The sequence below is a fragment of the Macrobrachium rosenbergii genome, chromosome 6, assembly GCF_040412425.1.
Source record: "Macrobrachium rosenbergii isolate ZJJX-2024 chromosome 6, ASM4041242v1, whole genome shotgun sequence".
NCBI lineage: Eukaryota > Metazoa > Arthropoda > Malacostraca > Decapoda > Palaemonidae > Macrobrachium > Macrobrachium rosenbergii.
The window spans coordinates 29,219,012-29,234,011 of NC_089746.1; the positions used below are offsets into that span (position 1 = coordinate 29,219,012).

Consider the following 15,000-nt stretch of genomic DNA (forward strand, 5'->3'; position numbering starts at 1 on the left):
TATCATTATTAACACACTGAATATTCACTTTTTGAAAGATTCAAATTTAAATCACAGAAAACATATGCTATTAACATATAGATTAATTTCTGACATATTCAAAAGAGCAGTGACATTACATTCAGTTGTACATTCATATACTGTCCAGTACTTGCTGACTGTATATTAAAACTTGACAATTTATCTACAAAAATAATCACATAAATACTAATAACCTGCTTTTTAAGTCCTGAAAACAAGCAATTATATTAACTGAAAAATAATACTGAACTTAAGTTACTTGATCCCTGTACACACACTGATTATGCAGTACCCAAGTGGGCTATCTTCCTAAAAATTGTTTAATAGTAACTACAATATAGGTAACAAGCTCTCAAGTATTCTTACCTTATTATTGAAAAACAAATGCACTTGCATTCCTACACAAACTATGAAAATACCCTTTACGCCAGAAAGTGGCAACTAACAGAAACAATGCCAGGTATCTGAATATCACCCCAAGCCTAAAGCTCTGTTAGACACTGCACACACTAACAAGAGTTGTTCAAATTCTCTTAGCATATCACAAGTACACTGTACTTTATCACAGGTACGATATCTAATAAAAAAGAAAGAAAAAAAAATACCATCAGTATCTACTTCTTTTCATGTTTAAACCTGACCATTCCTCATGTATTCAAACAAACTCATAACTGAGACATGTAATTACATGACAAAATAACTGTTCCTCCAATCACTACAGCTTTAATATAAGATCTTTTAACTCCAAACATTTGGCATTCCTTACATCAATCTTGAAAATGAGATTCCTTAAAATGTTTGTTTAAAAAAAATATCTCCTCGGTTATCATTTAAAGTTAAGAATATAAAGAAGGACTAGAATTTAAGCAAGACAAAGATTTCATATTCTGACAAAATTCCAAAAATTGCCATTTTAGGAAAATCATTAATTATAGTTCACAAAAATATAAATTTATCAAAATTCTGATATTTTCCATTCACAACCAACCACTAAATGTATCTTGAAGATCCAAAGTCAAAACTGGTTTCCATTTCTGGTAAAAAAAAAAAAAATAGGGGATGATAAACTTTAATTTCTGAAGTAAAGATGAACAAAGCAACAAACCTAGAGTGGTTTTGCTTTGCCCCTTTCTAGGCAGCAGTGGCAAAGCCAACCCTGTTGTTTTCCATGTCAAACTCAGTGTAGAATCGACCAATGAAGACATCACCCAGAATCCACATGGGGCCCATGGGTGGAGGTACATCAAGTCCAATGAATCCAGAGAGGCAAGTTGTCTTTCCAAACTGACTCACCTGAAAGAAAAATTATGTACACAATTAGCAACTTTGATTAGACAAATCTACATACAGTATATAAAAGATTAATTTGGGTTGAAAATTGGAGCTACATAAACTTGCAGAAGTTAACCAACTAGGAGAGAAAACCCAAAAGGGAAGGGAGAAAATTCCAGAGCAGAAGGGGATGCCCCTTCTGCTATGAGTTGCTCCAAAGATTACTTGTTAAGCCAAAGGCCAACAGGTCCATTTGTAAGGGGGAGGTCCCAACTGCCTCTAAGAGGCAGAGGAGGGGGCAGCAGTTTGGCTGACCTCCCAGATGCTAGGGAGTTCTCCTAGCCACAGATCAGTTCTCTACCAATTTTAGAACTCTTGCTAGCAGAAACAAGGCAAACACTTGTATGGGGGCAGGTTCTGGACTCACTCCTAGAGCATGTTCCACAGATGAAATTGACTAGCAGTTGGCTACTCTAGAAGCTCCACCAAGCCTATCCCTCTCACAGATAAGCTCTATCCCTTTGTGGAAGTGTCTCTGTAGTTCCCCCGACATTGGCTTCACCAGCAACAGACTACCTGAACTGCCTAACATCTCTACTGACTGTATCCCAACCTCTCTTTTGCTCATGGGAGCAATCCTGATCAGAGCGCTAAAAAGAGGACAACATGCAATTGCCCCTTCTGTCACTGTGCTCTGCCGAAAGAGCAGAACCAATCAGGCTGGCCCAGTCTGAGCACAGCAAGTAGAGGGATGCACTATCATGTGCTAACCGGTGCCTGGCTGTGCACAGATTGATGTATCACCAAGCAGTGAGCAGACTGGTGAAGCACTGAGCAGTGTAATGGGTGGTAAAGCAACAAGAAGTGACCTGGGAAAGCACCAAGCTTCACCCTCTCCATACCCATTGAGCAGAGCAAGGCAATACTATCCAGGGGATTACAGTACAAAAAATACCATTTGACTGTTAGTGGATTGCAGAAATGTCCTCAGACCCAGGATAACAACCCAAAATAGCAATGCAGACTTAATCTATGCAACACTGACAAAGAGCTACCGCAAGTAGAGTCAAGGTCACATTTCTTCTTGAGAAAAGAGTGAGGGTGATCTTGTGCAACAGAATTCCTATGAAAGAAATGGTGAATGCAACGACCCAGGCCTGGTTGCTATGTCACTGGATGACACTCTTTGCATCACCCATATCCCCCATTAATACCAGCTCCCTAGTCCAGTTTCTGGTATTGCCTATTTTCTTAAAGTGGCAGAGTGGGGTCTATTGTGCCTTCTTCTCCTATGATCCCAGGAGATGGAAGACATGGAATCTGAGAAGAATGATGGTAAGGAGAACAAGGACAACAAACAAGCTCTCTTTTGCACGTGAGTGTGACTGTCGTTTCCACTTCCCCACCTTGGATACCAAACTTGGCCCCCAAGTTCAACAACTACTCCTGTGATCCCATTGTTTCATCAGGGCACCAGGTACTGGGGAAAAAGAATCAGTGATATTGCAATGGAGGAATCCCCTGCCTTCAGCTGTGCCGAACATTCTGCCTCCTTCCTTGCACAGGAGGGAGGATAGGTAAAAACTGCAGCTGGTGGAGAGGTTTTTGGCTGGAGTTGGCACTGGAACTGAAAGAGGAGATACTGGCAATGTACTACCCTCTGAAGACACTGATGATATCCTGTTTTCTTTCTTACTTATCAAACCATATCTCTATCACTGTGAAGGAGACCATGAAACACATTCCAAAAAAGTCAGGCATACCAAACAATCTTAGCATCTGCATGTTGAACACAAACAAAGAAGGTGAATTTAACTTGTCCATGCTAAATTGCAAACCACAAACACAAAGAGCTGGAAAGCCCCACACACAAGCCATTCAAATAAGAAAAAACACCCTCAAACAAAGCCATAATGAGAGTGCTAGTAATATGCACAGTATACACAAAGTGTCAAAGAGAAATTAACTATGACTATCGTGTGCAAGGGTGGTTACCCACAACCCCGCCAAATCTGAAACCTTGTTTTCAAGCTTCAACTGACCATGGCTATGCCAGAAGTATAACAACATAAAAACAGGGTTTGTATTTTCATGTTGGAACAAATCCATGATGGCTGCCTAAAATTAGCCTGATTCATTGTCTCAATGTTATCTCCTATGATAAACTACAATAACTTCCCAGGAACTGAAATCAAGCTTTTAGTTTCCTAGTCTTCCTTATAACCTTTATTATTCAAGCAAAATTTCACATTTTTCAATCCTCCACGGGTTTTCTTTGTCTCATGGGTGTTGTGCAGAGGCAATGTCACAAGATACCCTTTAGTCAGAATTCAACTAGACCTGGGCCTTCTTTTGACTCAACTTCTCTTATACTCATTTTTACCATTTCCACTGTTACTTTTTGTCCTTATGATTCATTTCCCTGGAATTCCACTGGAGTATTATGAAATAAAGGTATCTTCCTTGGTGAACACACTAGAAAGTACAATATTAAACATATATCAGCCATACCTGCATCTAAACTACTGTTATTGTCATCTATCTTTTAAAGGCCTTATGGTACTTTTCATTAATTTAATAATTAATATTTTTGGATTTTCTTTTGCTGTAGAAAAGATTCTGCCTACAAATTTGAATTTTACCTTCCAAATTAATTTGTCTACCTTCCTGTATGCAAAAACAAATTTGAAATTTTGACTGAATTTGGTGTTATGTGAAATGTGATTTTTCTTCAGATGTTTACACTACATAATAATTATGTCAAATTATTAATAAAATAAGGCATCAGATCTAACATACCCTGAGAATGTAGTCTTTGCCTTCCAGGGTAAATGGCTTCCCATTCAATACAAATGAAATAGTAGGAAGATTGGGAATAAGACCACAGTCAACCATCCACTCTCCACCAACAATAGGCTTAGCACCAATCTGAAAATGAACATTTTTGACATTTTAATTAATAATATACTTTCCAAGAACATCACTCCTATAAACAACAGATACTTTCAAGTATATAAAGAAACACAATTCATATTTAAGTTCTGTAATTTAATCACACCTAGATTCTCACTGACTTCTCCTTTATAATGAGTAAAAGCGTGTCCATTACCATTAATAAATGTAAAAATGTATGTTCACATCCTGACTCCCATGTAACAAACTGACCTTTTTTCAATTAGCATGATCTGGTAAAATGGGCTCTAAAAGATGAATGGGTATTATCATTATGAATTCAATAAAAGTTTTACCTCTCCTTGGGATGGTCCAGAGGAGTATATAAGTAATATTTAACAGTAACAATTCTCCTTGGGATAGTCATAAGACCTGTATCAGTAATAATTTAAGTGCTGTGAATTTTATATCCATCATTTTGCAAACATCTGGTCACAAAATATCAACAAATACTATTATTAATTACTTTTATTCAGAAGATGAACCTTAATCATATGAAACAGGGCCACTGACTTGAAATTCAAGCTTCCAAACAAAATTGCGTTCATTAGAAAGAAGTAACAGAAGTTAATAAGAAATACAGAATGAAGAGATCAATTATTAGATCTTTTACCTTCTTGTTGATAAGACGAGCTTCCTCTGAAGGGGCAGCAATGAGTGAGGTGCCAGTATCAGCAATAGCTTCACAACCACCCGTACAGACAGGAACATCAGCTCCATCTATTTGCACTCTAAAATAAAAAAGTTAATGCAGAGAATAATATTTAGGTACTCTAATGAATTATAAATTCAAATTTCTGCCATCACAATGATGAAACTGGAAGTTCAATATTTTCCAGGCTTTCCTTTTTCACTAACTTTTATAGGGCCCCAACAACTTTCAAAGTGAAGCAGTAGAAAAAAAAAAGATGAAACCACACTGATCCTCTTATTAACTAATCCACAAAATAATCAAAAGAGTTACCCGTCCATTTTGAACTGCCAATAGCCCTGACGATCAACTGGTAGGTAAGTAAAGTCTCCCTTATAGTATTTTGGGTCAGAACCTCCAAGAATTAACTCACCACCCTCAGGAGCACTAGGATCTCTGTAATAAAAAAAAAATATGTAGAGTACAAAATACTTCTACTTCAGTTTCAGGTAAAAAATAGACAAATGGAGACAATGTATAGCGCTTCATAGAAATTCATGCAATTAGAGATCTTGTAAAGCTTTATAATATACTGAAACCTCCCAACTTATGACCTGTTTGCTGCTTTAATTCCACACAAAGCTGAACACCATAAAAAATATACGTTTATAAATTTTTTTAATTTACCTTCATTGCACAATAGAAAAGGTAATGAACAAGTGAGAAAGCACTACATAAGCAATAAATGTTATTATGCAGAGAATCAAATTTTGCTTATTTAATTCAAATTCTTGATGAAATAAAAATGCAAATCAACTTAAATGAATTAGCACACATGTCAACTAGTCAGGTTGTAAGTGTGGAATTAGCTATACCAAACTAAGATACTTAGTTTATGGAACTGCCAGGATCACTGTACACAGATTAATCCTCAATAAGCTAAAAGAGAATTAATATGGGGTAGCGCAACATCAATTTTTGTACAGTTGTAAAGCAGTATCCTACTCTTCCAAGAATGTGAAACCACTGACATAATTAGACTGATAGTATCAATATGATCATACAGAGAGGCATATGTGGATGATAAATGAGGTGCCAACCAGTACTGTAACCTATTCTTACAATAGAACACAAATAGTAACCAAGTAGCAATCTTTCTTACTGTCAACAAAAAATATTTAGATATATGTAAACATTATACAAATATCAAAATAAGGTCAACCTCATCTAAATTCCCCTTATTACATGTACATTAGGTACTTTTCAACTGCTAATTACTGAGAGAACTATTAAAAATTCTCCATCATAGCAGAAATAAGAAAGACAGTACAAGTGGAAATGGCATAAAAAAATCTGGAGTATTGTTCAATCCTCACCACTATTTTCACAGTACATGGCAAAATTCTGTATCTTTAAATTCTTTACTAAGTATATTCCAGCACCAAAGATTATCTAAAAAATGAAATGTTCAATAAACATTGCAGTGTATAGTGCCAACATGGAATAAACAGGCTACAACATCAGTTCATGGCAACAGATCCACATCGGGGAAGTGTTCAATTGGCTACCATATTAGTGATTAGACATCCCTCAGAGGTCATTCATAAAGTGCCTGTTCCGTTATAGAACTCTGAACGAGTTGCATTTACACAATGCGACTGTTTGCATTTATCAGTTCACATATGCAATGCAGATATAGTTCATGTGGGCTTTATGGAAGTCAGTATAATAATTAATGGTAAAAAGAATAAAAAATAGTCTAAGCATGAACCTGAATATAACAAAGAAAACATTAAGTATAGTGATATATTTTGAGCTAAAAGTTAGTGTTAGTGCTCCTCTTCCCACTGAAAATAACTGAAATAAATACTGCACAATATAACAGCATTAGCCACATCATTTTTTAAAGTTGTGACGGGAACCATACATTCAGTGCATATTAAAGTTCAATTACCTATTAAGATAGAAGCTGAAGACTGGAGCTGGCACAAGCTTTTGGCTAACCATATTGTAGAAAACAGGAGTAACTCCATCAACTGCAATTCTGTCATAGGCCATACCAAGAATACCATCAAACTTCGCTGCAACAAAAGCCATTCCTGGTTCACTTAAAGCTTCTGCAAATGTCTGGTCTTTCACAACTACTGAACCAACCTGCAATCAAAAGTGTCAATTAAATTATTTGTGGTTTCATCAGACAAATTAGGAATATGAAAAAAACATATACCTTAGTTTAACCAGACCACTGAGCTGATTAACAGCTCTCCTAGGGCTGGCCCGAAGGATTAAATTTATTTTATGTGGCTAAGAACCAATTGGTTACCAACCAACGGGACCTACAGCTTACTTTGGAATCAGAACCACATTATAACAAGAAATGAATTTTTAACACCAGAAATAAATTTCTCTAATTCTTCATTGGCCGGTCGGAGAATCGAACGCGGGCCCAGCAGAGTGCTAGCCGAGAACGATACCAACCCGTCCAATGAGGAACTTGGAATATGAAAAAAAAGTTAGGGAGATGGTTGTGTCACCCAATACTAAGTAATAGTCAGAACTAGGGCAAGATTGACGTCAATATGATGGACCTACAGGAATGAGATGTAGTCAAATACTTCATAACACACTTAGAATATTTTGCAGCGGCGGGTCTGCATGTTTACACACTTAGAATATTTTGCAGCGGTAGGTTTGCATGTTTACTGCATCCAATTTCAACCAGAATATTCAAAGTATTATAAACCACAGAAAACTGCAAATCACCTTAAATGGGCTCATACAAAGGGGGAAAGAAAATCTGATGGAACAGTTCACAGGCATTTAAGAGTGACCTTACACCTCTTTTAATCAAGGAAATTTTAGTTTACAAAGCTTTGAAGGATTTAAAACTTTGCCAATAATAAAGTAACATTCATATTGCCAATTGAGAAATACCTCAAAACATCAAATTTCATGATAAAATGTCTAGAGAAAATTGCTGTTCTCAACTCTTCATAAATGTCATGATCTTAAAACTGAATAAATACAAATTAGAATGATCTGAGCTCTCTTTTTTGGGATGTATTAAACAAAACTCACTCTCCTACACAGCACAGTATGCAGACAACTCTCTGACAATGAATTCACCACCTCATAAAATTAAATAAAAATACTTTAAGTTCCAATTCACAAGGGATTCGACTTATTACATTCACTCCACATAAAGCAACCTGCAAATGGGAGCATCGCAGAACTGAAAATGCATTAAGAAGAATCCCTAATAATATAAAAATGGTATCTAACCTTAGTTAATAATTCTACCTACTGAATCAAACAGAAAGCTAAACAAAATTAATGTACACTGCCATAAATAGTTTATAATTCTACCTCCTGAATCAAACTGGGCACTCTAAACAAAATTAATGTAAATTAACACTATAATTTCTGGGCATACTTACACTAACTGTGTCTGTGGACAAGTAACCTGAGAGTGACCCTGATCCATACTGGATAGCAAATTCAGTCCCATTCTTCTTGTATGTTGATGACTTACGTGAATCGTACTTATTGTGAATTACTGAAAATCGATACGAGATGAGATTACCATACATTACTACAGTACTTTTTATCTGGTAAATCCAATGTACGGCACAGCAGAAATTTCTGCAGTATCTTAAAATTCAAAAAGGTTACCACTGTGATCTAAAAATCTTAATAAATAGAAAAATTAGATAAATTCCATCAGCAAATTTCATATTTGTATACAAAATAGGTAAGTAAATACTCCTTTACTTACAGCAAGCAATATTGGTAAAGTGGCACTGCTTGGAAGGAACCCAGAGATTGGATGAGCCAGTGTCAAATACAACTCTAAAGGACTGAGGAGGAGTGCCAATGCTGATCGGTCCATAGTACTGTGCCTAAAATGCCAATATGATAATTAATATCTGCATAAAGCAAAACAGCTCACTAGCCAAGTGTCCTTTTAACTTGTCTAAATGATAATATTTAGTTATACAAGTGGGCAATCCATGTTACAGTAAAGCCTGTAAATGCAGATAATGCAACTCAAATACCTAACCCACAAACATAGTAATTTTTGTATATTATTACTGTACAGTATCTAGTTTTTCCCAATTAAAGCAATGTTTCACAGTTTTAGAGACTACCAATAATAATAAAACATCCTTAGCAATGAAGAAAAGTTAAGGGCATGTACAAATTTCCATTACTGTACAGCAGTGTTTTAATGTCCTGTAACCATATCATCACCAGAAGACAATTTAACAGAAATTAATATAATGTCACCAATTATTATGCAAATTTTTCTTTCCTAGCCACTTTTACACTATACAAAACAATTTCTCTAAATGAACCCAAATACTCAGACTTAAAAATTATCAACATAAATATAAGAACCACAAGCAAAATACAACAGATTCCTATAAAATTCCTTCATATAGCAACCTATTTCTCTAATAAATGAAATTTATGTCTACATAAAACAAATGTTCTGATGTTACAAAGATTAAATAAAAATACCTACAAAAACTTATTCTTTTATAGTTTTACATATGATCCAAATAGTGTAAATATCAAATATGAAAGCCAAACCCATGAAGACACCAGTAATACTGTGAAATAAATTTACATTTTCAATTCTTCTCACTTTTTTGTCTACTAGTACATTATCAATCTCAAGATCTCATTATACACGTCTGCCACTTATGCTTTAGAACATCAAAACACTTTCATAACATACTTACATCCATGTAATTTGACAGAGGCTCCGGCATAGGACCTCCATTTCCCCATCGGCGGCGTGTAAGTTTTATGGAGGTGTCTACTTCTCTCAAACTCTGCCTGGCAGATTTAAATTTTCGCAATGGAATTCTGTAAGTAGGCATGAGAAAAACAAATTCATTTTTTATATAATTACAAAATAAACCAGTAAAGTACATGTAGAACTATAAAAGGATAGAGGAAAACTTTAATACACCAAGTCCAGGATTCAAGAGAGAGAGAGAGAGTTCCTAGGGTGTTTGGTCATGTGCACACTCCTTACATTTATATCCTAAAAGATAAGAACTGAAGTGGCAATTCAGACAATCAAACCCTAATAATGCACCTCACCAGGGAAGAGGTGATTATCTAGTATCTAAACAGGCCTCAGATTCTTCATTGAAAAGTAATGGAGCAATGTTTTATGAACACAATGGTGAAAGATATGCCAGTGGATCTGCATTTTAAAATACTGTGGTTCCCAAGCCCACCATCAGACTTTCCTTAAAAACTTTTTAACCTACACCCTTCTTAAAGTGGTTGAATTACATATTACCAAAGATTACCATGCTCAACTTACAAGAACAACTACTTTCGAAAAGAGAGAGAGTATGGTGAACTAAATTTAAGGTTAGTTTGTAAAGCCAACTTATTTCTGAACCTTCTGCACAACCCAAATTTTTTTTTATTTTTCTATTCTCTTTCTAAAAGAGCAGTGCTGTACCTGTTAATCCTTCTTGACCTTGAATTAAAAAAAAAAATTAATTTCTACTGAAAATATTATTAGGCTCAGTCATTGAGCTCATGTTCTATTCTTCACTTAAAGAAGTTTTGAATTAGAGTACTTGGTCTATCTTAAAGGTTGTAAACTAATATTCCTTACCAAGATTCACTATAATTAATTAATCTCCTCTTCTTTCATGATATATAATCAGTACCCTTAATTTCTACTATAATAATCCAAACTATGACATTAATTTCCTTTTCCTATGTATATCTTAAAATTTTTCATTCTTTCCCTTCTCAATGGCTACTTCAAAGCTCGACCATTTTTCAGAATCTGATTTTGATAAAGTAGATTTATCTTGCTGCCTTAATTACATTTATTTTGAATGAATCTGATACTGATGTTTGTCACCAATCCAAAGGTTTGAGTTTGTGTAACCCACTTACTAAAAACCCATGAAAATACACATGAAAAACCTTCATTCAGCACCTCTGAAGCAGAGCAAATTGAAAGGAAAAGCTTATTAACTGTTTACCATAATCAACACTGATGTACTCATAATGATGCATCCTAACCTAATCTATGGTAATATAACCCAAGTACTGTAATCGAACACTCTAATTCTTTGATGGTAAAACAAACTAAAAGTGTACAAAAGTAATACCCTCTAGCATAAAAATATAAATGCAATCATATTAAAGTACTGGTTAAATAATAAAAACATTTGAGAGAGCGGTAGTTATTGGCTAATGGTAAACAATGTTATGTCAAAAAAAATCTGAGCTGTCAACTACTGTATATATACTACTATTATTAAAATACTCCTTATTGAATATATATATATGTGTATATATGTATAACTGAATCACGAAAATATGGAACGTGATGAATATATAAATAAAGATAAAATCCACAAAAAAAAAAATAATTGTGTTGTACTAAAAATTTTTAGGTGGTCAGTCACCAACCTGTATAATTCTTTTAATTGTCCTGTCCCTGCTCCTGAACGGTTAATCTTAATCCTTTGTAAAAACCTCTTAAGTATTTAATCCTGTTTTGGCAGTTGTACTAATTCTTCAATTGTGTTGGATTCCAGGTACATATGTTTCCTTTATAATCCCCTTCTGTCATTTATATGAGCTTTCTTTGTAAACATACTTTTATATTCCTTCAGTCTGCTAAGTAAAGGACTAGTGTCGAAAGGCCTCGCAGCACTCCAGTTTTTCCGTTTCCTTCGTGGATTTTATCTTTATTTATGTGTGTGTATATGTATATATATATATATATATATATATATATATATATATATATAAAATAAAATTTGTAAACAAACATTTTAATGTGAATTATATCAATATATTAAAACAAAATTTGTAAACAAACATTTTAAATGAATTATAAAATATTTTCTTATATATATATATATATATTATAGAATATATATAATAAATATATTTTATATATATATATATATATATAAAACAAAATTTGTAAACAAACATTTTAATGTGAATTATATCAATATATTCTCACTAACGCACGTTTGTGAGAATGAGTAATAAAATATTTTCTGAGTATGAAAACCATTAAATTATGTCATATCCCATCTCTGTATCATGTTATGTAAAATCCCTGTTTGTCTAGCCTAACTGACTTGGCTAATTACCAGGTCCAAATGATCTCTGTAAAATATTACTGTACCTCTTTGATCTTGAAAATTTCTTTCTTGTGTAGCAGATAAGCAGTATAATTTCCATTGTTTTCTTAAACTAATGGTCCCGCATCTTACATTACTGTTTTGTTAACTTCTAAAGCCAATAAAAACAGGATTAATAATCTTTTGGTTAGTGCATATTTCAGAATCCTCCACATTTCACTCACATAACTTTGATACCAGCACAGCTTTTTTTTTTTTTTTTCAGTGAAGGTTCAAGTCTACTGCATACCTCTATGCTTTCTTCATGTAACATTTATAGATGTTATCCATGAAATTCCTTTTATGTCTAAGATATAATCTTACTGGGGTCCAGCAAAATTTGCCAAAAGATATACAAAAGTGGCAATGTGATGGTGATGAGTGTGTCACATGCAGGCAGTTGGTCAGCCATGTTTAAAACACCACATAATTCAGTAAGCTCTAACACTTTAGGTTAGACTAATTTGAGTTAGGATGCATCAGTACCATTGTTGCATGTTTTGGGAAAATAATACTTTACTTCTATGACATACAGCATAAATATTTGGTTTGCTTCTGCGGTGCTTATTGCCTCTAAATTTGTTTTCCTCACCCACTCAACAACTTGACCACTGTAGTCATCTTAAGTGTCCGATGTACGTTAAGAAGTAAGGGGACTACAAATGTTACCGGGTTAACCATTAAATATTTGCCAAAATATACTAACAACACAAAATAGGTAGTAAGGAAATATGTTTCATATGTTCAGCAAACAAATTTGCCACCCACTGGCATACGCCTACCAATATAATATAAGACAAGTTGCCTGCATTCTACAGAAATATTTGGTATTATTTTACTTATGGACATTAATTGCTTTCAACATAAAATATAGGTTTTTCTGTTGTATTATGATGTGATTTGAATGATTTTGAGGTTTATTTCCATCGCAAATGAACACTTATCCTTAATAAAATTACGACTTGTCAAATGATATACTGTATACATAATTAATTACAGTTTTACGACTTGTCAGAATGACAAGTGTAATTTTCTAATTATGTATAGCTATATCACGGCAAAACTATGGAAATAAACCTCAAAATCATTCAAATCACATCATAATACAACAGAAAAACCTATATTTTATGTTGAAAGCAATTAATGTCCATAAGTAAAATAATACCAAATATTTACACAGAACAGTTGCCTAACCAAGACTACAACGTTGGGTACTGCCTAGAAATGCTATAAAAAAAATAACAATGGGAAACAGCTATGCTTGCCGGTAGGGCCAAAAGGAAGCCGGAATTTGTTAATTGGCCAAACTGCTGTTACAAGGTTTAAAACATGAAAGAAATGTTCCTCCTAACTACAAATTACACTAGAATCGATCGAGTTACCAACGAGATCACGTTTCCATTAAAAAAAAAAGGAGCCACTAGTTTAAATATAAACCACAATTCAATCTCAATAGGATCCCGTTAACTTTAACGTTCGGTACTGCCTAGAAATGCTACAAAAAAAAAAAAAAACAATGGGAGGAGTTTGGTTTACGTTCCACCAACGGGCTCTAATAGGCTAAGCTGCCTACCAAGCCAAGGTAGGCCTATTGTGGGCACTGATGAAACAGCTATGCTTGCCGGTAGGACCAAGAGGAAGCCGGAATTTGTCAAGTTAATTAACCAAACTGCTGTTACAAGATTGAAAACATGAAAGAAATGTTTCTCCGAACTACAAATTACACTTGAATCGATCGAGCTACCAACGAGATCACGTTTCCATTGAAAAAAGGGGGCACTAGTTTAAATATAAACCACGATTCAATCTCAATAGGATCCCGTTAACTTTAACAAATCACTCTCAACTTACCTGTGAAATTCCGAAGTGGCAAGAGCCACCAGGGCCAGTAAAATCAACACCTTCATCCTCAGCACCAGAGTACAAAGAAACAGAGACCAACGATATAGCGAGAAGAAGAATGAAGTCTCGACTGTGCAGTGTGCATGTAGAGAAGCTGTCAGCGTCAGGTGTTGGCTGCTCCGGGTCATGTGATGATGCCCCTGACGAAGCGTAGTGTGTCAACAAAGGCTAGGCCCCATATCAAGCATTTCCGTGGAGCGATTGTTCTCAATAACTGAAATATTCCCTACTGAGGGCCCTGTATTGCGCCTGGCCACATTGTTGTCGGGTTACCAGGCCTACCGTTTGTAAGGTCCCTATATCGAGCATAACATGGACTATAAGTAAAGACTTATTATCTATTTAACCACTAATGCACCATAAAAACAGATAATCTATTTTACTTATTGCCAGCCACTTTTCCATTTCAGTAATATGCACCATACGCATACTTAAACTACACTGCCACTGTCTTAATTTAATTGTTAAATCGTGAATGAAATCCCGATACTGAAAGCTTCCACATTGGCCACCTCATTCACGTTTAGTAGGCCCATCAGCAAAACATCGAGCTCTCGTACGCAAACACCGTTTAAGGCGTTGCCTATCCACTTCCTCTTTCACGCCATTCATCTAGCACTTTGTCTCCATCTCCTCACTCTTAAAACCAAAACTTCAAAATTTTGTATTTTTACAAATTTATCCTGCATTCTTTTCACATTGGCACAGCATCTTAAAAGATTCTGATTCATCCTTTCACCCACTCAACTTATTTTACCACCTCAATATATTCCCAATTCTTCATGTGCTGCATATACAGTACTATGCAAACGGTTCATTGTAATAGCTTCAACCTTTTTCCTTTCATTCATATTCAACATCCGCACTTTTCTTCCACGAAGTAGAGTTGGCTCTACAGTTCAGTCCCATTACACATTGCCACTTTGGCTTCCAGATCATTTGCACACATCCTGTTCTGTGACTAGCCTCATATCTTCCTCCCACTATCACTAGCGGATCCAGAAAAATTTCATGGGGGCACTAATTTTCATACACATA

The 15,000-nt window shown here is 35.0% G+C and overlaps 1 protein-coding gene across 1 annotated transcript in view; it reads right to left on the bottom strand.

Moving 5' to 3' along the window:
- Window positions 1-14,879, bottom strand: part of cathD (cathepsin D) — a 14,903-nt gene extending 24 nt beyond the window's left edge. The window contains exons 1-10 of the mRNA XM_067105392.1: window positions 14,796-14,879; window positions 13,912-14,311; window positions 9,622-9,748; window positions 8,652-8,775; window positions 8,314-8,432; window positions 6,831-7,030; window positions 5,210-5,332; window positions 4,859-4,976; window positions 4,093-4,221; window positions 1-1,314 (exon numbers count right to left, since the gene is read on the bottom strand). The exon at window positions 1-1,314 is cut by the window's left edge and continues 24 nt beyond it. Of these exons, the coding sequence (XP_066961493.1) occupies window positions 1,153-1,314; window positions 4,093-4,221; window positions 4,859-4,976; window positions 5,210-5,332; window positions 6,831-7,030; window positions 8,314-8,432; window positions 8,652-8,775; window positions 9,622-9,748; window positions 13,912-14,090 (1,281 nt within the window). The 5' untranslated portion in view covers window positions 14,091-14,311; window positions 14,796-14,879 and the 3' untranslated portion in view covers window positions 1-1,152. The remainder of the gene's footprint in view (window positions 1,315-4,092; window positions 4,222-4,858; window positions 4,977-5,209; window positions 5,333-6,830; window positions 7,031-8,313; window positions 8,433-8,651; window positions 8,776-9,621; window positions 9,749-13,911; window positions 14,312-14,795) is intronic.
- Between the last annotated feature and the right edge of the window lie 121 nt (window positions 14,880-15,000).